The following is a 23143-nucleotide window of genomic DNA, read 5'->3' on the forward strand; positions in this document are numbered from 1 at the left end:
GGGTTCAAAACAGGAAAAATATGATTCAATATGGTTAAATATTTAATATGGTTAAACCGAAACGGGGAGGGCTGCTGAAAGTCCCTGTTAAATACTACAATGCCAGACCATGGCACCCAAGGCTCTGCCCTTGGATGCTGCTGGGATGGGGCATCCACCACTTCTCCATTCAACCCATGCCAGTGTCCCAGCACCCTCCCAGGGCAGAACTTCCCTATCTCCAACCTGAACGTCCCTATTTCAGCCTGACCCCATCACCCCTTGGCCTATCCCTGATGCAGGTCCCTCCCCAGCACCCTTGCAACCCCTGTCAGGTACAGTTCCACTCGTGCCCGTCAGCCCGCAGCCCCCCTCCTCCAGCAGCTCTGTCACCTGAAAGCACTTTTGGGGCTTTCTTTGTGCCTTTGTGCCCAGCATCCCTGCATGGAGCATCCCTGCATGGAGCATCCCCGCACGGAGCATCCCTGCATGGAGCATCCCCGCACGGAGCATCCCCGCATGGAGCATCCCCGCATGGAGCATCCCTGCATGGAGCATCCCTGCATGGAGCATCCCTGCACGGAGCATCCCTACATGGAGCATCCCTTCATGAAGCATCCCTGCATGGAGCATCCCCGCATGGAGCATCCCCGCATGGAGCATCCCCGCATGGAGCATCCCTACATGGAGCATCCCCGCATGGAGCATCCCTGCATGGAGCATCCCTACATGGAGCATCCCTACATGGAGCATCCCTACATGGAGCATCCCTTCATGAAGCATCCCTACATGGAGCATCCCTACATGGAGCATCCCTACATGGAGCATCCCTGCATGGAGTAATCCCCGCATGGAGCATCCCTGCATGGAGCATCCCTACATGGAGCAATCCCTGCATGGAGCATCCCTACATGGAGCATCCCTACATGGAGCATCCCTTCATGAAGCATCCCTACATGGAGCATCCCTACATGGAGCATCCCTGCATGGAGCATCCCTACATGGAGCAGTCCCTGCATGGAGCATCCCTACATGGAGCATCCCTACATGGAGAACCCTACATGGAGCATCCCTTCATGAAGCATCCCTACATGGAGCATCCCTACATGGAGCATCCCTGCATGGAGCATCCCTACATGGAGCAATCCCTGCATGGAGCATCCCTACATGGAGCAATCCCTGCATGGAGCATCCCTACATGGAGCATCCCTACATGGAGCATCCCTACATGGAGCAATCCCTGCATGCAGCATCCCTGCATGCAGCATCCCTACATGGAGCATCCCTGCGTGGAGCATCCCCAAGGATGCCAAGTCCCTCCTGAGCATCTCTATGAGGGGATTTCTTCCCTGTAGGACTTGCTGGGTGAGAGCTGGGCTGGTCCAGACCTTAGAGCAGCTCCAGCACCTAAAGGGGATATAGGAAACCTGGAGAGGGGCTTGGGATGAGGGATGCAGGGACAGGACCAGGGGAATGGCTTTAACCTGCCCGAGGGGAGATGGAGATGAGCTCTTGGGCAGAAGCTCTTCCTTGGGGACACTGGGATGGGTTGAATGGAGAAGGTTTGGATGCCCCATCCCTGGCAGTGTTCAAGGCCAGCTTGGAGCAAGCTGCTCTATGGAAGGTGCAGGGGGGTGGAACTGGAGGAGCTTTAAGGTCCCTTCCAACCCACCCCACTCCATGCCTCTGTGAATTCCCATTTTGAGCTGCTCAGGGAGTCATTCCCCAAATTCTGGTCTTTCGCAGTTACTTTTCTGCTCGCTTTTTTGGTAGATAAATGGCAAAGACCTTGGGGTGAGGTTTTCCCTCCCCCAGCTCCTAGGAGCGATGCAGATGTTGCTGTCCTGGAGATGCTGGGTAGGGGCATCGGCCCCTTCTTTGAGCCCCTATTCCAAGTCTTCCCCTTCCTCTTTCCTTTCCTTGCTCTTCACCTCCACCTTCTTGTCCAGCTTGTACTTGAGGCGGCGGATGGGGTCCGTGATGCTCCTCCTGCTCCGCTTCTCCCAGTCCTCTGCCAGGAGAAAATTCCTGTCCACCAGCTCGGCGGCCTCCTGCCAGCTCCGGAAGCAAGCGGGCCCCATGCTCCGGATCTCCTCCACGGCATTCCCGGCGATCACCTCCCCGCTCGGCTTCAGCACCACCACGGCTGGCACCTGGGCTACGGCGAAGCGCAGCTCCAGCTCCCTGCCAGGCAAAGGGGGAATGAGCCTCAAATGGGGAAGGGGATCCTCCCTGCTCCTCATCCTCGCTGCTCCTCATCCTCGCTGCTCCTCATCCTCCCTGCTCCTCATCCTCCCTGCTCCTCATCCTCCCTGCTCCTCATCCTCGCTGCTCCACATCCTCGCTGCTCCTCATCCTCCCTGCTCTTCATCCTCCCTGCTCCTCATCCTCCCTGCTCCTCATCCTCCCTGCTCTTCATCCTCGCTGCTCCTCATCCTCCCTGCTCCTCATCCTCCCTGCTCCTCATCCTCCCTGCTCCTCATCCTCCCTGCTCTTCATCCTCCCTGTTCCTCATCCTCCCTGCTCCTCACCCTCCCTGCTCTTCATCCTCCCTGCTCCTCATCCTCCCTGCTCCACATCCTCCCTGCTCCTCGTCCTCCCTGCTCCTCATCCTCACTGCTCCTCATCCTCGTTGCTCCTCATCCTCGCTGCTCCTCATCCTCGTTGCTCCTTATCCTCCCTGCTCCCCATCCTCCCTGCTCCTCATCCTCCCTGCTCCTCAACCTCGCTGTTCCTCATCCTCGCTGCTCTTCATCCTCGTTGCTCCTCATCCTCCCTGCTCCTCATCCTCGCTGCTCCTCATCCTCCCTGCTCCTCATCCTCCCTGCTCTTCATCCTCCCTGCTCCTCATCCTCGCTGCTCCTCATCCTCGCTGCTCCTCATCCTCCCTGTTCCTCATCCTCCCTGCTCCTCATCCTCCCTGCTCCTCATCCTCCCTGCTCCTCATCCTCGCTGCTCTTCATCCTCACTGCTCCTCATCCTCCCTGCTCTTCATCCTCCCTGCTCCTCACCCTCCCTGCTCTTCATCCTCCCTGCTCCTCATCCTCCCTGCTCCTCATCCTCCCTGTTCCTCATCCTCCCTGCTCCTCATCCTCCCTGCTCCTCATCCTCCCTGCTCCTCATCCTCCCTGTTCCTCATCCTCCCTGCTCCTCATCCTCCCTGTTCCTCATCCTCCCTACTCCTCACCCTCACTGCTCCTCATCCTCCCTGTTCCTCATCCTCGCTGTTCCTCATCCTCCCTGCTCCTCATCCTCACTGCTCTTCATCCTCCCTGTTCCTCATCCTCACTGCTCCTCATCCTCCCTGCTCCTCATCCTCCCTGCTCTTCATCCTCACTGCTCCTCATCTTCGCTGCTCCTCATCCTCCCTGCTCCTCATCCTCCCTGTTCCTCATCCTCACTGCTCCGCATTCTCGCTGCTCCTCATCCTCCCTGCTCCTCATCCTCCCTGCCCCTCATCCTCCCTGCTCCCCATCCTCACTGCTCCTCATCCTCCCTGCTCCTCATCCTCCCTGCTCCTCATCCTCGCTGCTCCTCATCCTCACTGCTCCTCATCCTCCCTGCTCCTCATCCTCCCTGCTCCTCATCCTCGCTGCTCCTCATCCTCGCTGCTCCTCATCCTCCCTGCTCCTCATCCTCACTGCTCCTCATCCTTGCTGCTCTTCATCCTCGCTGCTCTTCATCCTCCCTGCTCGTCATCCTTGCTGTTCCTCATCCTCGCTGCTCCTCATCCTCGCTGCTCCTCATCCTCGCTGCTCCTCATCCTCCCTGCTCCCCATCCTCCCTGCTCCGCATCCTCGCTGCTCCTCATCCTCCCTGCTCCTCATCCTCACTGCTCCTCATCCTCCCTGCTCCTCATCCTCCCTGCTCCTCATCCTCACTGCTCTTCATCCTCCCTGTTCCTCATCCTCCCTGCTCCTCATCCTCCCTGCTCCTCATCCTCCCTGCTCCTCATCCTCACCATCCAATAGTATTCCCATGGGCATCCTGGCTGTGTGAGGCCTCTTTGCTGACTGTCACCCACTCGTTTGCCCACCCCAGGTAACTGGAGCCTAACGGGGAGCTCTGTGGGGCTGGGATAAGGGGAAGGAGATCTTGGCATCTATGGGACGGCTGCAGGGAGCTGATTTAAAGGAGCAGCACTTAACCACCCCCAAGGCACTTAAACGTTAACATCCTCCCGTTTGCCTTCAGGAGGAGCCAGGGATAATTCCCACTGTTCCCTGCAGCTTGTCCTTGCCGCTAACAGCGTTACAGGAAACGCTTCCATCCCGTCCATCCTCCCCGCCACGCGTCCTCCCCGCTGGAGCGCCATAAACCGGGAATTCCAGCGAAAGCGAGAGAGGGGGGGGGGACGGTTTTCCTTTAGGAATAGGCTCAACCGGAGAGCTTTGCGCTTCTTCCCACCCACAGAACAGAAGGGAAAAGGCCGGGATGGGCACGGGCTCGGCCGTACCTGCCGAAGGCATCCCCGAAGGGGAGGGCGAGCCAGCGCTCGGGCATGGCCCGGAGGAAGGCGCGGCGCTGTTCTCCAGTACCCGGTGCAGCTCCCGCTCCGTGTCCAGCTCGTCCCGGTCCCGGTTGGCCACCAGGACCTTGCCGGTGAAGAGGGAGGCCATGGTGAGCGCTCGGGGATGGGGATGAGGAGGAGCTCGCTGCCGGTCCCGGTTATTAATGACCGCGGATCAGGAGCTAAAGCGGCTTAAAAAGGGGAGGTCAGAGCGGGCCCGGGATGGGGGGGTCCCGTCGGGGCTGTGAGGGGTCTGGTTACGGGGTCCCGCTGTAGTGGGATCTGGGGTGGGGACCGTGAGGGATCCGGTTATGGGGTCCCGGTGCAGTGGGATTGCGGGGGGGGGGGGAGAAGTGATGGACCCGGTTATGGGGTCCCGGTGCAGTGGGATCGGGGGGGGGGAAGTGATGGACCCGGTTATGGGGTCCCGGTGCAGTGGGATGGGGGGGGGGCATCGTGACGGACCCGGTTGTGGGGTCCCGGTGCAGTGGGATGGGGGGGGGGGCACCGTGACGGACCCGGTTACGGGGTCCCGGTGCAGTGGGATCGGGGGGGGGAAGTGATGGACCCGGTTATGGGGTCCCGGTGCAGTGGGATTGCGGGGGGGGGGGAGAAGTGATGGACCCGGTTATGGGGTCCCGGTGCAGTGGGATCGGGGGGGGGGGAAGTGATGGATCCGGTTATGGGGTCCCGGTGCAGTGGGATGGGGGGGGGCATCGTGACGGACCCGGTTGTGGGGTCCCGGTGCAGTGGGATGGGGGGGGGGGCACCGTGACGGACCCGGTTACGGGGTCCCGGTGCAGTGGGATCGGGGGGGGGAAGTGATGGACCCGGTTATGGGGTCCCGGTGCAGTGGGATCGGGGGGGGGGAAGTGATGGATCCGGTTATGGGGTCCCGGTGCAGTGGGATCTGGGGGGCACCGTGACGGACCCGGTTACGGGGTCCCGGTGCAGTGGGATCGGGGGGGGGAAGTGATGGACCCGGTTATGGGGTCCCGGTGCAGTGGGTTCTGGGGGGGGGGGGAAAGTGATGGACCCGGTTATGGGGTCCCGGTGCAGGGAGATCGGGGGGGGAAGTGATGGACTCGGTTATGGGGTCCCGGTGCAGTGGGATCGGGGGCGGGAAGTGATGGACCCGGTTATGGGGTCCCGGTGCAGTGGGATCGGGGGGGGGGGGAAGTGATGGACCCGGTTATGGGGTCCCGGTGCAGTGGGATGGGGGTGGCACCGTGACGGACCCGGTTATGGGGTCCCGGTGCAGTGGGATCTGGGGGGGGGGGGAAGTGATGGACCCGGTTATGGGGTCCCGGTGCACTGGGATCGGGGGGGCACCGTGAGGGACCCGGTTATGGGGTCCCGGGCCGGTTCCGGCCCCCCCCTCCCCATCCCCTCCGGTTCCCCCGGTCCCGTCCCCCCCCCCCATCCGGAGGCGGAGCGAGCCTTGGTGACGCTCAAGGGGCGTTCCTTACGTCACTGCGTCTCGCCCAATCGCAATCCGGCAACCTCACTCTCCACCAATAGAATGTCGCGTTTCCACGCTGCCCCGCCCCTCGGCCGGGAGGAGGCGGGGCTTCACCTCAGGCGGCCGCGGTCGAGGCGGGAGCGGGCGGAGGAGCCGGAGCGGGGTCCCGGTGCCGGTGCCGCGGGCAGGATGCACCCGGCCGGGCTCTGCGCGGCCTCGCTGGGCTCCCTGGGGCTGCTGCGGTTCCTGGGCGCGCCGTGGCCGTGGAGCCTGGCGGCCCCGCTCGCGCTCTGCCTGTGCGGCGGCGGCTGGCGGCTGCTGCGGCTGCTCTGCAGGACGGCTCCGAGGGACCTCTTGTGAGTGCGGCCCCTCCGCGCACCGGGGGGCTCCTCCCGGGGCCTGGGGGGGGGTGGAAGGGCCTTGGGGCCGCTGCGCCCTCTCCGGGGGGCTCATCCCGTGCGGCTGGGGGGGTTTGAGGCCTCGGCGGGGATGTGCCCTTGGGGTTCCGAGGGGTTCCGAAGGACTCCAAGGGGTTTCAAAGGGTTCCAAGGGATTCTGAAGGGTTCCGAAGGGTTCCAAGGGGTTTCCGAAGGGTTCCAAGGGATTCCGAAGGGTTCCAAGGGGTTCCAAGGGGCTCCAAAGGGTTCTAAGGGATTCCAAAGGACTCCAAAGGGTTCCGAAGGGTTCCGAAGGGTTCCAAGGGGTTCCAAAGGGTTCCAAGGGATTCCAAAGGACTCCAAGGGGTTCCAAAGGGTTCCAAGGGATTCCAAAGGACTCCAAGGGATTCCAAAGGACTCCAAGGGATTCCAAAGGGTTCCAAGGGATTCTGAAGGGTTCCAAAGGGTTCCAAGGGATTCCAAAAGATTCCAAGGGATTCTGAAGGATTCCGAAGGGTTCCAAGGGATTCCAAAGGGTTCCAAAGGGTTCCAAGGGATTCTGAAGGGTTCCAAAGGACTCCAAGGGATTCCAAGGGATTCCAAAGGTTTCCAAGGGATTCCGAAGGGTTCCAAGGGATTCCAAAGGACTCCAAGGGGTTCTGAAGGGTTCCAAAGGGTTCCAAGGGGTTCCAAGGGGCTCCAAAGGGTTCTAAGGGATTCCAAAGGACTCCAAGGGGTTCCGAAGGGTTCCAAGGGGTTCCAAAGGGTTCCAAGGGATTCCAAAGGACTCCAAGGGGTTCCGAAGGGTTCCAAAGGGTTCTAAGGGATTCCAAAAGATTCCAAGGGATTCTGAAGGATTCCGAAGGGTTCCAAAGGGTTCCAAGGGATTCTGAAGGGTTCCAAAGGACTCCAAGGGATTCCAGGGGATTCCAAAGGTTTCCAAGGGATTCCGAAGGGTTCCAAGGGGTTCCAAGGGATTCCAAAGGGTTCCAAGGGATTCCAAAGGACTCCAAGGGATTCCAAAGGGTTCCAAGGGATTCCAAAGGTCTTCAAGGGATTCCAAAGGGTTCCAAGGGATTCCAAAGGGTTCCAAGGGATTCCAAGGGGTTCCAAAGGGTTCCAAGGGGTTCCAAAGGGTTCCAAGGGGTTCCAAAGGGTTCCAAGGGATTCCAAAGGACTCCAAGGGATTCCAAAGGGTTCCAAGGGATTCCAAAGGCTTCCAACTCCAAGGGATTCCAAAGGACTCCAAGGGGTTCCAAAGGGTTCCAAGGGATTCCAAAAGACTCCAAGGGGTTCCGAAGGGTTCCAAAAAGGGACAAAAGATTCCAAGGGATTCTGAAGGGTTCCAAAGGGTTCCAAGGGAGGGGTTCCAAAGGACTCCAAGGGATTCCAGGGGATTCCAAAGGTTTCCAAGGGATTCCGAAGGGTTCCAAGGGGTTCCAAGGGATTCCAAAGGGTTCCAAGGGATTCCAAAGGACTCCAAGGGGTTCCAAAGGTCTCCAAGGGATTCCAAAGGCTTCCAAGGGATTCCAAAGGTCTCCAAGGGATTCCAAAGGGTTCCAAGGGATTCCAAAGGCTTCCAAGGGATTCCAAAGGCTTCCAAGGGGTTCCAAAGGGTTCCAAGGGATTCCAAAGGACTCCAAGGGATTCCAAAGGACTCCAAGGGATTCCAAAGGGTTCCAAGGGATTCCAAAGGCTTCCAAGGGATTCCAAAGGCTTCCAAGGGGTTCCAAAGGGTTCCAAGGGATTCCAAAGGACTCCAAGGGGTTCCAAAGGGTTCCAAGGGATTCCAAAAGACTCCAAGGGGTTCCGAAGGGTTCCAAAGGGTTCTAAGGGATTCCAAAAGATTCCAAGGGATTCTGAAGGGTTCCAAAGGGTTCCAAGGGATTCTGAAGGGTTCCAAAGGACTCCAAGGGATTCCAGGGGATTCCAAAGGTTTCCAAGGGATTCCGAAGGGTTCCAAGGGGTTCCAAGGGATTCCAAAGGGTTCCAAGGGATTCCAAAGGACTCCAAGGGATTCCAAAGGTCTCCAAGGGATTCCAAAGGCTTCCAAGGGATTCCAAAGGCTTCCAAGGGGTTCCTGCCCGTTGCCTGCAGGGCTGCTTCCTCCGCCTTGCCCGGCAGAGGCTGGGGCCGGAAGAAAGCCCTTTGAGAGCACTGCAAAAGGCTCCTGTGTTCCCGGCTTGGCAGCGGGCAGGCTCGGCCCTTGCCAGGAGCCCGGCGCTGCAATGCCCTTCCCCCTGCAGTGGGGCTGCATCCAGCACCCCTGCATCCTGCACCTGACCCTGAGCTCGGGGAGCTGCGGCCCTTTCAAAGGGCTGATATTAAATGACCTTTGGGGCCCTGGGGAGCTTGCCAAGGCCCTTTCCTGCACAGCACCCTCCTAACGGCACGCTGGGGAGATGCTGCCGGTGCTGGGAAGGAAACGGGAGCCCCGGCCCTGCTGCTGCCCTCGTTTGGGTGCTGAGCGGGGTCATTCTCATTGCTGGGTTATAGCCCCTGCACCCCTGAAGGCAGGGACGCTCAGGCAGCAGCTTAGCACCCGGCTGGAGCTGCGTCGGGGTTTGCCTCGTGGCTGCTGCCTTGAAGGCTTCAAGTGGCCGTCGATTCTAGGTCGTGAACTCCCAAATTCCCTGCATTGTGGAAGGAAAACCTCCACCTCCTCGGCACCGTCGGCTTTGGGCGTGCATCGAGCAGGGTGTCACACAGCCATAAGGGAGCCCTGACTTTGGAGCAGCTTGCTGAATAACAGGGGTAACAGTAATAGGTTATGCTCTCGATGAATAGGCAGCATCTTAGATAGGAGCTGTGAGGGTGGCAGTCCGACAGCCTGGCTTCCTTGGCAGGGAGGGAGCCCCAGGAGGATGCTCCTGCTTGCAGGGGAAAGGAGAAACCTTTGCTTTCTGGAAGCTGAGCTCCCTTGTTAGCGAAGGGGCAGGATGGCTTTGGCCTTTCCGTGCTTTTGGGGCCACTGCAGATTAGCCTGGCATGAAGCACGTTTGCTTCCCATAGAGGTAAAAGGTTGCCAAGGCTTTTTCCTTTAGGGTGGCAGAATAGATGGTTGAGAGAGGTCGTTTACCCTGTTTAATGGGCTTGTTTGAGCTGGCATCAAGGTGAAGGTGGATTCCTCGGGGTTTATAGCTCCAGAACAGCTGCGGTGCCCTCCTTCTTCACCCCAACACGAACGTCTTCCTTATAGCAGCAGTGACTGGAAGTTCTGTTTTCAGGGTGACGCTTTGGCTGTCCGTGGGCAAGGGGGTGACGGGCACCCTGCCCTTCCCAGCTGCTGGAAGCTGCCCTCGTTGTGCTCTGTCTTTGCTGCAGCGGCCTCTGGGTGCTGCTACGGGTCAAGTACCAGCTGCGAAAGCATCAGCGAGCGCAGAGCACCGTCCCCAAGATGTTCCAGGACGTCGTCCTCAGGCACCCCGACAAAGTGGCCCTCATTTACGAAGGCACCGGGGAGCAGTGGACCTTCAGGAGGCTGGAGGAGTACTCCAACGCCGTGGCCAACTGCTGCTCCCAGCAGGGCTTCCGCGGGGGGGACGTCATCGCCGTCTTCATGGAGAGCCGCCCCGAGTTCGTTGGCCTCTGGCTGGGGATGGCAAAGGTGGGCATCGAGGCGGCTCTCATCAACTTCAACCTGCGCCTGGATTCCCTGGTTTACTGCGTGAGGAGCTCGGGGGCCAAAGCGATCGTCTTCGGAGGGGAGCTCTCCTCAGGTGGGTCACTCAACCGCCTGCACTGCCGAGCTCTTCGCTTGGGCTGAGCTCCAGGGAGCAAAAGCCCCAAAGGCAGCTGGAGGCACGGGAAGCTTGGGACCTTGGTGCACGTCCTGGTTGCAAAAGGTAGAGGTGTTCGTAGGCTCCTGGGGTGGGGTGGGTGGAAGGGACCTTAAAGATCACCCAGTTCCAGCCCCCTGCCACGGGCAGGGACACCTTGCACTAGAGCAGCTTGCTCCGAGCCCCTGTGTCCAACCTGGCCTTGGACAGGGATGGTTCATCCAAACCACCTCCATTCAACCCATCCCAGTGTCCCACCACCCTCACAGGGAAGGGCTCATCTCCATCTACCCCCTGGCAGGTTAAAGCCATTCCCCTTGTTGTGTCCCTCCATCCCGTGTCCAAAGCCCCTCTGCAGGTTTCCTGTAGCCCCCTTTATCTGTGGATCTGGGGTGTGGGGCAGAAGCAGATGCTGTACACGGTATTTTTGCCACTGCCTGGAGCATTCTGTGTGTTGCAAAAGTGCCTTCCCTTGTCTTGCAGCAATATCTGAAGTGAGTGGGATGCTGGGGAAGAACATGGCCAAGTTCTGCTCTGGGGACTACAACCCAGCTCTCGTTCCTGTGGAGACCAGACATCTCGATCCTCTCCTGAGCACTGCGTCCAAGTCAGCCCCAGCTCAGATTCCAGGCAAAGGCTTAGATGGTAATGAAGGGCTTTTCATTGTCAGAGAGCTGGTCCAGGTGACAGCAGAGCAAGGAGACAGCAAGGTGCAGGGAATAAATCCACCCAGTTTGGACTCTCAGAAGAAAGGAAGGGTGGGGGGAGAAAGAGGAAACAAACCCCAAATCCTGGTTCCAGGGGGCCCTGGGTTAAGTTTCTCATTCTCTGCAACTCCCAAGCTTTACGGTACCTGAAGGAGGGGGATTGGTGCCTTCCCAAAGGAAACCCTTCTGTGGCAAGGGAGCAGGGATGCGCGTGGGGTGAAGCAGGCAGCGTGCTGGCAGTTCATCTCTAGCATTTAAGAGCCCCCATTGCCTTCCCCCACAATAGGGGTATGAGCATCTTTCCCAGCTCGTGGGCAATGGCCATCCTTCCTGGCTTGAGGCAAGGAGGAGCCTTGGTGGGGTTGGGATTCAGGAGAGAGAAGATGCTGCGTGGCCTCCAGGCTACATTTCAGGCTTAGAGATGACTACGAGCACTGAGGCATGAGCCTCACTTTGGTCCTTCCTTTCCAGTAGCAGGAATGATGCTGCTGAAGAGGCTTTTCCTTTAGGTTATGTATTTCCATCACTGGATACCTGCCCTCCCACCAGCCCCAGGTTCAGATTTACCTTCTTGATTGATTTGGAATGAGAGTTGACCTGGAGGAGCTGATCTAGTCCCAGGACAACTTGTGTGGAGGGATAGAGGCTGTGTCCTTGGAGCTCTGCAGACTCCTTGTACCCTTTCCTGTAGCTGCTGCTATGGACAACATGCAGGTTGTCCCTCAGGCTGCAGCTCTGTGTCTGCCACCATCTCAAAGCTGTTCCTCAGCTGCTGTGAACAAAGCCCAAACCACCAACCAGAGGCTGTGGGGATGTGTTCAGGCAGCTGAGAACACTCTGTCTGATGCCTGCTTCTGTTCTTCTAGATCGGCTCTTCTATATCTACACTTCAGGAACAACAGGAATGCCCAAAGCTGCCATTGTGGTGCACAGCAGGTGAGGACCACAGGTTCATTTCACATCATGAACCCCATCTCAATCACTTAGAGCCATCAAATCCCAGACTGGGTTGGGCTGAAGGGACCTTAAAGCTCCAGCTCCAACCCCCTGCCATGGGCAGGGGCACCTTCCACTAGGGCAGCTTGCTCCAAGCCCCTGTGTCCAACCTGGCCTTGAACAGGGATGGTTCATCCAAACCTTCTCCATTCAACCCATCCCAGTGTCCCACCGCCCTCACAGGGAAGAGCTTGTGCCTACGAGCTCATCTCCATCTCCCCCCTGGCAGGTTAAAGCCATTCCCCTTGGCCTGTCCCTCATCCCAAGCCCCTCTCCAGGTTTCCTGCAGCCCCTTTAGGCACTGGAGCTGCTCTAAGGTCTCCCCCTTCAGGCTGCCCCAGCCCAGCTCTCTCAGCCTGGCTCCAGAGCAGGGATGCTCCAGCCCTGGCAGCAGCTCCATGGCCTCCCCTGGCCCTGCTCCAGCAGCTCCACGTCCCTTAGCCTGTGCTCTGCTCTTGCAGGTACTACCGCATCGCTGCCTTTGGTTACTACGCCTACAAAATGCACCCGGACGATGTCCTCTACAACTGCCTCCCCCTCTACCACTCTGCAGGTAAGCAGCAGCCTCCTCCTCCTCCTCCTCCTCCTCCTCCTCAGCAGAGGTGAAGCTCCCTCGGGAGCAAAGGGGGTGCTAACAATGGGCTCCTTGTGCTCCAGGGAACATCATGGGAATCGGGCAGTGCCTCATCCACGGCCTCACCGTGGTCATCAGGAAGAAGTTCTCAGCCAGCCGCTTCTGGGATGACTGCGTCAAGTACAGATGCACGGTGAGGGCCCCGCTGGTGGGGCCACGGCTTAATCCTTTCTCTCCAGAGACTTCCCTGCCCCCTGTTGGTGCCTGCACCGCGGTACCTTCGCGTTGCCGCTGCCGCTTGAGGCGTGAGGGACTTAGGAAAGGTTTTTCCTCCATCCTGGAGTCGTTTTGGTTGGAAAAGGGCTTTAAGGTCATTGAGTCCCATCGTGAACCTCAGACTGCCAACTCCAGCACTCCACCGTGCCCACACGCCTCTTAAACCCCTCTGGGGCTGGTGACTGCACCACCAGGCTGTTCCAGCGCTTGACAAGCCTTTGGGTGAAGGAATTGTTCCTCATATCCCACCTAAAGCTCCCTGGGCACAACTTGGGCACTTCCTCTTCTCCCTTGTTCCTTGGGAGAAGAGACCAATCCCCACCTTCCAGGCAGTTGCAGAGAGCAAGAAGGTCTCCCCTGAGCCTCCTTTTCTCCAGGCTAAACACCCCCAGTTCCCTTTGCTGCTCCTCACAAGGCTTGTGACCAGCCACCAACGGGCTTTAACCCCGTTCCCCGCCACACTTTGGCCATCCAGCCGTTCTTTTGCCCCATCCAGGCCATGAGCAGCCAGTTTCTCCAGGGAGAACCCTGTGGGAAACGGCCTCAAGGGCTTTAGTAAAGTCCAGGCAGACTCCCTCCAACATCTCCTCCTGCTCCCTCTCTGTCAAGTTGTCAAGGCCAGCTTCTCAACCCCACGTTTGCATCCCTCCCTGCTGCAGGAAAGCACTGCCAGGGCTTATCCGCGTTGGGAAGATCTGCAGAGGAATCTCTTGGCACTTCATCTCCAGTAAACATCTATTTGTGGCTATTACCTTCTAATTTAAGCAGCTCTTTCCCCTCCCTGCTGCTTTTCCTGCCCTCCCCACCCGCAGCACTATTTAGAGCCTGTAACTGGATCTCCACCCTGCATTTTGCTGCGTCAAGCTCTTGAGTCCGTGCCTGACCAGCTCGTTCCCCTCATCTTCCCAGAGCTCTTTCCATGTGTTTCCTGCAGCATGAGGCTTCTCCTGGGTCCAGATACCTTTATCCGTGCTGAAGGGATCCCTCCTGGATGGATTCCAGGGGGCAGGACCCGTTTCACCTTGGCTTATTTCTCTTGTGGCAACAAATCCCCCCCTCCTTGAACTTGCAACCGCTCCCAGATGTCCAGGTCCCACCAGTGGCTTCGTGGGCACCTTGCACTTGGCTCCCCTGAATCATAGAATCCTAGAACAGTGTGGGTTGGAAAGGACCTTAGGATCATCCAGTTCCAACCCCCTGCCATGGGCAGGGACAGCTCACACTAAACCATATCATCCAAGGCTTCATCCAGCCTGGCCTTGAACACCACGAGGGATGGAGCATTCATGACTTCCTTGGGCAACCCATTCCAGTGCCTCAGCACCCTCACAGGAAAGAATTTCCTCCTTAGATCCAATCTAAACTCCCCCTGTTTCAGTTTGAACCCGTTACCCCTTGTCCTGTCACTGCAGTCCCTAATGAAGAGTCCCTCCCCAGCATCCCTATAGCCCCCTTCACACACTGGAAGCTGCTCTGAGCTCTCCCCGCAGCCTTCTCTTCCCCAGGCTGCACAGCCCCAACTTCCTCAGCCTGTCTCCATACGGGAGGTAACGAAGCCTGAGCCCTGTTCTTGCCTTTGCTGCTCCAGATCATTCAGTACATCGGGGAGATCTGCAGGTACCTCCTGAACCAGCCCGTCCGCGAGGCGGAGGCCCAGCACCGCGTGCGCCTGGCCGTGGGCAACGGCCTCAGGCCCAGCATCTGGGAGGACTTCAGCAGGCGCTTCCGCATCAAGCAGATTGGAGAGTTCTACGGGGCCACCGAGTGCAACTGCAGCATTGCCAACCTGGATGGGAAGGTGAGGAGGGGGGGAAGCAGGGAACCCCGGCCTGAAGCAGGTTGGAAACGAGCTTTGAGCTCATCCGCTCCAACCGTTGTCCAACACTGCCAAGGCCATGCCACTGAGGGCCTTGGCTGCGTGCTTTGTGATGCTCAGGCCTGAGCACCCTCTGGGGAAGGAACTGTTCCCAGGCTCCACCTAAACCTCCCCTGGTGCAGGTTGAGCCCCGTTTCCTCGTGTCCCATCCCTTGGGAGCAGAGCGCAGCCCCCTCCTGGCTCCATCCTCCTGCTACAGCCCAAGCTGTTCTCTTTAAGGGTTCTTTCCTGTCTTTCCAAAGGTTGGGGCTTGCGGTTTCAACAGCCGGATTTTGCCCGGTGTCTATCCCATTTGGTTGGTGAAGGTCAACGAGGACACGATGGAGCTGATCCGGGATTCCCAGGGGCTCTGTGTTCCCTGTCGCCCAGGTGAGCAGCACCCCAACGCCATCAGTCCTGGGGCTTTGTGCTGAAACGATCACAGGATCATGGGGTGGTTTGGGAAGGGACCTTAAAGCTCATCCAGTCGCCACAGGCAGGGACACCTTCCACAACAGCAGCTTGCTCCAAGGCCCAAACGCTGCCAGGGATGGGACAGTCCTCCTCAGCCTGTGTGCTTGGGATTGCCCTGACCTTGGCCTTGTTGAACTCCATGAGGTTCCCACCTCTCCAGCATGCCAGGTCCCTCTGGATCCATCCCTTCCCTGCAGCGTGTTGACGGTGCCTGGCCTAAGGGTTTTCTTGTGTCACCCCCAGGTTTTCACTTCCAGCTCTTTCCTCCAAAGCCGAATGAGTTCAGCACCCCACCATCCCTTGGCGTGGCCAAAGCGGAGCTCGTCGGGCAAGCTTGGTGCCACCTCTGTTGCTCCTGTTCCCTGCAGGAGAGCCGGGCTTGCTCGTGGGCCAGATCAACCAGCAGGATCCCCTGCGCCGCTTCGACGGCTACGTCAACCAGAGTGCCACCAGCAAGAAGATTGCATCCAACGTGCTCCGCAAAGGAGACCAGGCCTACCTGTCCGGTACACGCTGCTGGCATTCCCGGCTCTCCACGCGCCTCGGTCTGGGGTATCCTAGAACAGTGTGGGTTGGAAAGGACCTTAAGATCAGCCAGTTCCAACCCCCTGCCAAGGGCAGGGACACCTCACACTAAACCATGGCACCCAAGGCTTCATCCAGCCTGGCCTTGAGCACCACCAGGGATGGAGCATTCACAACCTCCCTGGGCAACCCATTCCAGTGCCTCAGCACCCTCACAGGAAAGAATTTCCTCCTTAGATCCAATCTAAACTTCCCCTGTTTCAGTTTGAACCCGTTACCCCTTGTCCTGTCACTGCAGTCCCTAATGAAGAGTCCCTCCCCAGCATCCCCATAGCCCCCTTCACACACTGGAAGCTGCCCTGAGCTCTCCCCGCAGCTTCTCTTCCCCAGGCTGAGCAGCCCCAGCTTCCTCAGCCTGTCTCCATACAGGAGCTGCTCCAGCCCCTGAGCATCCTCGTGGCCTCCTCTGGCCTTGTTCCAACAGCTCCACGTCCTTTTAATGCTGAGGCCCCCAGAACTGCACCCAATGCTCCAAGTGAGCTCTCACGGGAGCAGAGCAGAGGGGCAGGATCACCTCCTTGGCCCTGCTGCTCCCATCCTTTGGATGCAGCCCAGGATACGGCTGCTTTCTGGGCTCAAGCCCCACACTGCCCCCGGCTCACGTTCAGCTTCTCATCACCCAACACCCCCAAGCCCTTCTGCTGCTCTCAGTGTCTTCTCTGCCCAACCTGTGTCTCCAAAGAGGGTCAAACCCTGTCCTTTCCCCCCTGCTGTAACACGGAGATGGGGTGGTGCTGGTAGCCAACAGCAGGGCGCTGAGCAGGGGGCGGTGGGGCAGCCCCGAGAGCTATGACCTCGAGTGCTGAGGTGGGGTTTTGGTGCCTCTTCTCCCCCTCCCAGGAGACGTTTTGGTGATGGACGACCTGGGCTACATGTACTTCAGGGACCGCAGCGGGGACACCTTCCGGTGGCGTGGGGAGAACGTCTCCACCACCGAGGTGGAAGGGACCTTGAGCCGCATCCTCGACCAGACGGACGTGGCCGTGTATGGGGTGCAGGTCCCAGGTGAGATGTTGGGATGGGGGCTTGAGGGAGGGAAGGGAACAAGAGGCAAAGCCACCAGATTGGCATCAGAACGGGTGGGAATCGGTCCCTGCTGTTGTAACCAGCCCCCCCCGCCCCGAAATGATCAAGTCAAGGGGTGCAGTTGGACACGTTTATTCCAAGCAGTAGGAATCCAGGGGCACGATCTTGATTTGTACCTTCAAAAGGAAGAGATGGGAGCTTTGCAGGAGCTCTTGGTGTGAAGAGCCCTTTCCATGCACGTGCAGGCCTGTGACTCCCCAAGGATTGCGTTCCCCTCCCAGAATGGGGGTTGAGGAGGGACAAGGACGGGGCTGAGCGCACTTTGGACCTTCGCTGGGGCTTCCTCTGCCTTTCACCCCTGCTTACCTCTGTTAGAGGTTTCCCCACTCAATCCCTGCTCTTCTGTCCCAGGCGTGGAAGGCAAAGCTGGGATGGCAGCAATCGCAGATCCCCAGGCTAAGGTCAGCCCCAACGCCCTCTACCAGGAGCTGCAGAAGGTGCTGCCTCCCTACGCCCGGCCCGTCTTCCTCCGGCTCCTACCCCACGTTGACACCACAGGTATCCCGTGATCCGGCCCTTCCCCGGGGACCTGCCCATCCCAAAGCGTTTCAGCACCGCAGCGTGGAGGAGGCTCCTGTTAGGAGATGCAGTGATGGGGGTTGAGTCTTTAAACCAAGAAAGGAGCGAGTGCCAGGCCTGTAGAGGAAGGATCATGGAATCCTGCAATGGGGTGGGTGGAAGGCACCTTAAAGCTCATCCAGTTCCAGCCCCACGCCCCGGGCAGGGACGCCTTCCACCGGAGCAGCGTGCTGCAAGCCCGGCCTTGAGCACTGCCGGCGATGGAGCATTCACCGCTGCTTTGGGCAACCCATTCCAGTGCCTCCCAGGGAAGAGCTTCCTTAGATCCAACCTTAACCCCGCGTCCTCCTCACGCTGGTGCTGAGCCTGCCATGGACCTGACCCCGTTTCCTCTCCCTCCTCGCCAAGGTACCTTTAAGATCCAGAAAACCCGCTTGCAGACGGAGGGATTCGACCCGCACCAAACCTCGGACCGCTTGTATTTCCTGGACGTGAAGCTGGGCAGATACGTGCCTCTGGACGAGCACCTTTACGAGCGGATCCGGGCCGGGAAGGCTGCCCTGTGAGCCCCTCTTGGAGGGGGCAGCGCCGACACGAGCCCCTGCCTCTCCTCCAGCACCTTACCCCGGCGCCGTGCTCCCTCCCCGGCCGCTCACAGCCCCGAAGCCTCTGTGTTGTACCCGGAGCGGGGAGCAGGGCCCGGCACGGAGGGGGGGAGCTTCCCTTTAACCCCCTTTTTAGCCCGTTTTTAACCACCCGCGGCCGCTGCCCTTAGGGAGCGGCTGCCCCGGCGTTCACCCGAGGCCTTGTGGAGCCCGAGGACGAGCGGGTACCGGAGTAAAGCCGCGTGCGCTCTGCCCGCCTCCGCCTCCTTCCTGCCGCCGCCGCCGCCGCCACGCGAGGCCGGGGCCGCGTAGGCCGCGTAGGCCGCGGGTTGCTAAGCAACAGCGCGACGCGGGTCGCTAAGCAACAGCTCGGCGCGCTTTGGTGACGTCACTTCCGGCGCGCCGCTGTCCGCCGCCATGGCTCCCGGTGCGGCCTGCAGCGTCTCGGTGCTCCCGGAGCCGGGCCCGGGCCTGGCGCGGTTCGTGGCCGAGCGAGCGGCGGCGGCGGCGGCCACCGGAGGCCGCTTCACGTTGGGGCTGTCCGGGGGGAGCCTCGTGGAGCTCCTCAGCCTCCACCTGCCCCCCGCCCTCGAGGCCCGCCCCGCCGCGCCCGCCCGCTGGCTCCTCGCGTTCTGCGACGAGCGCTTGGTGCCTCCGGAGCACCCGGACAGCACCGCCGGTGCCTACCAGGTGAGGGCCGCGGCCGCGGAGGGGCCTCCGCGCCGGCCCCGCGCTCCGCTGACCCCCCCACCTCCCTCCGGTGTCCGCAGGCCCGGCTCCTACCGCGCCTGCCCGGCCCCGGCCCCGGCCCGCGGGTGCTGGCGCCCAGCCCCGGCCTGGCCCCCGCCGCTGCCGCCGCTGACTACGCCGCGAAGCTCCGGCAGGTACCGGCCCCATAGCCCGGGGATGGGGATGGGGGGGTCCCGGCTCCATCGCCCATTCCCGGCTCCATCATCTCCCATTCCCAGCTCCATCTCCCGTTCCCGGCTCCATCTTCCGTTCCCGGCTCCATCCCCATTCCCAGCTCCATCTCCCTTTCCTGTCTCCATCCCTGTTCCCAGCTCCATCTCCCATTCCTGTCTCCATCCCCATTTCCAGATCCATCATCTGTTCCTGGCTCCATCTCCCATTCCCAGCTCCAGCTCCCGTTCCCAGCTCCGTCATCTCCTGTTCCCGGCTCCATCTCCCATTCCCAGCTCCATCATCCCCCTTTCCCGTCTCCATCCCCGTTCCCAGCTCCATCATCTCCCGTTCCCATCTCCATCCCCATTTCCAGATCCATCATCTCCCTTTCCCAGCTCCATCTCCCTTTCCCGTCTCCATCCCTGTTCCTGGCTCCATCATACCCCGTTCCCAGCTCCATCTCCCGTTCCTGTCTCCATCCCCGTTTCCAGATCCATCATCTCCTGTTCCCGGCTCCATCTCCCATTCCCAGCTCCATTATCTCCTGTTCCCTGGCTCCATCATCTCCCGTTCCCAGCTCCACCTCCCTTTCCCACCTCCATCCCCATTCCCGGCTCCAGCTCCCGCTCTCTCCACAGGCTTTCCCGGGGGAGGCCGTGCCCGTGTTTGATTTGCTGCTGCTGGGGGTTGGGCCCGACGGACACACTTGCTCCCTCTTCCCCGGCCACCCCCTGCTGCAGGTGAGGCTGGAACCGGGGCGGGGGGGGTGGACACGATGCCCCCCCTCTGGTGCTGTAACCGGTAACTCCCACTTTTTGGGGGGGGGTAACAGAGAGGAGGGGAAAAGCTGCTGAGGTTGAGGTTATCCCTGAATTTATCCCTCAATTTATCCTGATTTGGGGAATTTGGGAGCCAAAGCTCTTGGCTCAAACGGAGATGCACAAGGGTTGAGGCCCCCCCGTCCCCTTCAGCTGCTCTCCCCCACCCCATTGACACGCAGAGCCCCAGTTCTCCCTTTGCCGCGGGGTTTCCCCCTCTTTTTTCCCCCCGTTCCCATGTTTTTCCCCCTTTCCCATAGGAGCAGGAGGCCGTAGTTGCTGCCATCACCGACTCCCCGAAGCCGCCGCCGGAGCGGATCACGTTCACGCTGCCGGTGCTCAACGCGGCCAAGGCCGTGGTGTTCGTGGCCACAGGCGAAAGCAAAGCTGCTGTGGTGAAGGTTTGCATCCAACCTCCTCCTCCTCCTCCTCCCATCCATCGGAAAGCCGGAGCTTCCCAGTGGGGATCGAGCCCTTGGAGCTTCCCTTGTTCCTGAGGCTCTCTCCCCTCTTTCCCCACAGCGCATCTTGGAAGGGGATGAGGAAAACCCCCTTCCCGCTGCTCGCGTCCGGCCTCACTCGGGGCAGCTCTGCTGGCTCCTGGACGAGGCAGCAGCCAAGGAGCTGACAATCCCGGTGGAGAATTCCATCCTATAGAGCCCATGGCAGGGGGGGGTCAGCTCCGTGACATTCCAGGTGAGGAACGTGATAGTTACAGCCCAAAATGCTGCTTTTTTCCCCTTCTTTTCTAGGCCAAACGGTGCAGGTTCCCGACTCGGAATTCCTGCAGTTGGGAATGGTGTCGTGGGCTTTGCTTGGGTTGCGCCCTATTAAAGGGATGGATTCCAGCTCTGCTGCTGCTCCTGGTTCTTTTCCCACCCGGGGCCGTGCTCTTCCCTAAGGGCAGGGGGCTGTGAGGACGTGTGGATGCTCCGGCTTGGTTTTCCTTGCTGGAATGTTGGATTTGTCTTTGGTAATCCCGGCTTGCGTCTGAGGCTCCTTCCTACCTGGATTCGTTTCCTCTGTGCACCACGGGAAGGTTTTAGCTTCCAGTTATCAGCATGGAATCATGGAATGGGTTGGGACCTTAAAGCTCCTCCAGCTCCAGCCCCTTCCATTGGAGCAGGGTGCTCCAAGCTGCATCCAACCCGGCCTTGAACAGGGAGGGGGCATCCCGACCTTCTCCATCCAACCCATCCCAGTGTCCCAGCACCCTCTTAGGGAAGAGCTTCTGCCTAAGAGCTCGTCTCCATCCCGACTTCCTCCAGCAGCTCCGCATCCCACAAGTGCCAAACCAGTCCCCAAACAAGGAATTCCCTCACTTTACCCCCCCTCTCCCCCACCATTGCCCAAAGGATGACGAAGGGGCCAAGCCCCGGCTCCCACACATGGATCCTGGCTCCTTGGGATGCTCATCCAGATGCCAGGGAGCAGGAGCTGGAGGTGAGGCCGTTGGAGCCTGCATGGAGAGGGGGAATTCCACTGTGGAAAATGAGCTCAAACAAGCAGGTTTTGGTCCAGCGAGGAACGCTGCCTCCATCCCTGTGTGCCAGCAGCTTGGCTCCGGGGCCCTGGCTGCAGAAAGGAGCTTTTCAGGCTGCCAAACCACAGCCCGATCCCAGCCAGCATCCCTAAGGCTGCTTCCAGAGGGGCTGCTCCGGGTTATCCCGGTTCTTTGGGGCCTCCTAGGCTGTTTCCCAAAGCCTTCTCCGTTCTTTGTGTTCCCTATTATATTCCCTTTATATTCCCTTTATATTCCCTTTTATATCCCTCTTTATATTCCCTTTATATTCTCTTTCTATTCCCATTTATATTCCCTTTCTATTCCCATTTCTATTCCCTTTATATTCCCTTTGTATTCCCTTTATATTCCCATTTACATTCCCTTCATATCCCCCTTTATATTCCCTTTATATTCCCGTTTATATTCCCTTTATATTCCCATTTACATTCCCTTCATATCCCCCTTTATATTCCCTTTATATTCCCGTTTATATTCCCTTTATATTCCCATTTACATTCCCTTCATATCCCCCTTTATATTCCCTTTATATTTGCCTGCCAAAGGCCGGATCGATCCCCCCCCCTAGCGCATCCCAAGGGGACGTTTTGGAGATGAAGGATGCTCTTCCCCAGGGAAAACAAGGTCCTCTGGTCCCCAAGGGCGCTGCTGCAGCCTCTGCCAGTTCCCCGCTGGCGTTTTGGGGCGCTTTACCCCGTTCCCATCGATCCTGACGTGCTGGGAACGCCGAATCCACGCTCCCCCTTCCGCTGCCGTAGCCCAAGAGCTGGATTCGGCTGGGATGAGGAGCAGCCCCGCTCCAAACGCTTCCCGTTGCCAGGTTCTCACCGCTGCTCTTCCAGACGGGGCCGAGAGCCAGGGGTTGGGAGCGCTCAGCGGTGATTCCCACGTTTGTGCATCCCAACATCAGCCCAGATGCGCCCTTTGCCTGTTCCCGCATCCCAAAGCCCCGCTCTTCCTGGCTGTTTTCTTTCCCTCCTCCTCTCCCTCCCCGCCTTTCCCACTGCTGGGAGCAGCCAAAGCTCCCACTGGAGCTCATATTCCAGGCCTGATGTCATGGGAGGGCTGCGGCTTCGCTGCTGCCCGTTCCAGCTGGGAACAAGGGAGCTTTGAGGGGCAGGATGCAGCCGCCCTATGGGAGCTGAATCCGGGCGCCGGGGGTTTGGAAGTTGAAGTTTGAGGTTGGTTTTTTTCCCCTTGGAAGGAGGATTTTGAAGGTGAAAGAGTTGGAATTTGGAGGGGAAATGCCTGAAAGTGGCGCTGGGGAGGGAAAAGCACTGGAATGTGGGAGGGACTGGGGGGTTGACAGTAAAAGTCCTTGGGAACGGGACGTTTTGAAGGTAAAATCCGTGCTGCCCCTTTGTGACACCCCCCCCCCCGGACAGCAGAGCCGGGCATGGATCCAACTGGATCCTATTGGAGCGATGGGAGCTGGTGTGGAGCGTGCCTGGATGGGGAAGGGAGGGGGGGGCAAAGCCCTGGGGCTCCATAGGGCAACGGGAGAGGAGAATGGGGCAGGAGGGAGAAGAGGGGAAAGAGGGAATGGGGGGGGGAAGGAGCTGGAATGGGGGAGATGGGAAGTGGGGAGATGGGAATATGTGGGGGACGGAATGGGGGGCATGGGAATGGGGGGGAGCTGGAATGGGGGGCATGGGAATGGGGGGGAGCTGGAATGGGGGAGATGGGAATGGGGGAGATGGGAAGGGGGGAGATGGGAATAGGTGGGGGATGGAATGGAGATGGGAATGGGGGAGATGGGAATATGTGGGGGATGGAATGGGGGGCATGGGAAGGGGGGAGATGGGAATATGTGGGGGACGGAATGGGGGGCATGGGAATGGGGGAGATGGGAAGGGGGGAGATGGGAAGGGGGGAGATGGGAATATGTGGGGGATGGAATGGGGGAGATGGGAATGGGGGAGATGGGAGATGGGGGGGGAGATGGGAATATGTGGGGGATGGAATGGGGGGCATGGGAATGGGGGAGATGGGAAGGGGGGAGATGGGAATAGGTGGGAGCTGGAATGGGGGGCATGGGAAGGGGGGGGAGCTCGGATGGGGGGCATGGGAATGGGGGGGAGCTGGAATGGGGGAGATGAGAAGTGGGGAGATGGGA

General features: G+C 59.6%; 3 protein-coding genes across 4 annotated transcripts; 2 read left to right on the plus strand and 1 right to left on the minus strand.

Annotated features, from left to right (window-relative positions):
- Nucleotides 1-1385: 1385 nt before the first annotated feature.
- Nucleotides 1386-4601, minus strand: NXNL1 (nucleoredoxin like 1). Its single transcript, XM_062631079.1, is given in 3 exon segments — nt 1386-2163; nt 4436-4505; nt 4508-4601. Coding segments are annotated over 3 exon segments (459 nt in total). The 5' UTR covers nt 4599-4601; the 3' UTR covers nt 1386-1865.
- A 1518-nt stretch (nt 4602-6119) lies between these two features.
- On the plus strand, nt 6120-17745 carry SLC27A1 (solute carrier family 27 member 1). 2 transcript variants are annotated; one of them, XR_009967099.1, is made up of 12 exons: nt 6120-6307; nt 9653-10047; nt 10591-10752; nt 11681-11750; nt 12272-12363; nt 12468-12577; nt 14278-14458; nt 14779-14905; nt 15358-15495; nt 16415-16579; nt 17012-17158; nt 17588-17702. XR_009967099.1 is itself a non-coding variant. In XM_062631074.1 (12 exons), the coding sequence occupies exons 1-12, from the start codon at nt 6141-6143 to the stop codon at nt 17743-17745; spliced, it is 1941 nt and encodes a 646-aa protein (XP_062487058.1). In that variant the 5' UTR covers nt 6120-6140. The 2 variants fall into 2 exon arrangements, 1 of the variants encoding a protein (XP_062487058.1); XM_062631074.1 differs by having other exon boundaries at nt 14249-14458; nt 17588-17745.
- Nucleotides 17746-18176: 431 nt separating this feature from the next.
- PGLS (6-phosphogluconolactonase) lies at nt 18177-20353 on the plus strand. The gene is made up of 5 exons (XM_062631081.1): nt 18177-18474; nt 18555-18668; nt 19326-19427; nt 19766-19906; nt 20028-20353. The coding sequence occupies exons 1-5, from the start codon at nt 18202-18204 to the stop codon at nt 20160-20162; spliced, it is 765 nt and encodes a 254-aa protein (XP_062487065.1). The 5' UTR covers nt 18177-18201; the 3' UTR covers nt 20163-20353.
- Nucleotides 20354-23143: the final 2790 nt, after the last annotated feature.

The sequence above is a fragment of the Pezoporus occidentalis genome, unplaced genomic scaffold (assembly GCF_034315485.1).
Source record: "Pezoporus occidentalis ecotype Australia unplaced genomic scaffold, CSIRO_AGI_Poc_V1 ctg366, whole genome shotgun sequence".
Lineage (NCBI taxonomy): Eukaryota > Metazoa > Chordata > Aves > Psittaciformes > Psittacidae > Pezoporus > Pezoporus occidentalis.

Coding starts and splice junctions, on each gene's coding strand:
- SLC27A1 (XM_062631074.1), top strand. CDS start 6,141: ATGCACCCGGCCGGGCTCTGCGCGGCCTCGCTGGGCTCCCTGGGGCTG. Junction 11,751..12,271: donor GCCATTGTGGTGCACAGCAG/GTGAGGACCACA, acceptor CTGCTCTTGCAG/GTACTACCGCATCGCTGCCT. Junction 12,578..14,248: donor GCGTCAAGTACAGATGCACG/GTGAGGGCCCCG, acceptor TTGCTGCTCCAG/ATCATTCAGTACATCGGGGA.
- PGLS (XM_062631081.1), top strand. CDS start 18,202: ATGGCTCCCGGTGCGGCCTGCAGCGTCTCGGTGCTCCCGGAGCCGGGC. Junction 18,669..19,325: donor ACGCCGCGAAGCTCCGGCAG/GTACCGGCCCCA, acceptor CTCTCTCCACAG/GCTTTCCCGGGGGAGGCCGT. Junction 19,428..19,765: donor CCGGCCACCCCCTGCTGCAG/GTGAGGCTGGAA, acceptor CCTTTCCCATAG/GAGCAGGAGGCCGTAGTTGC.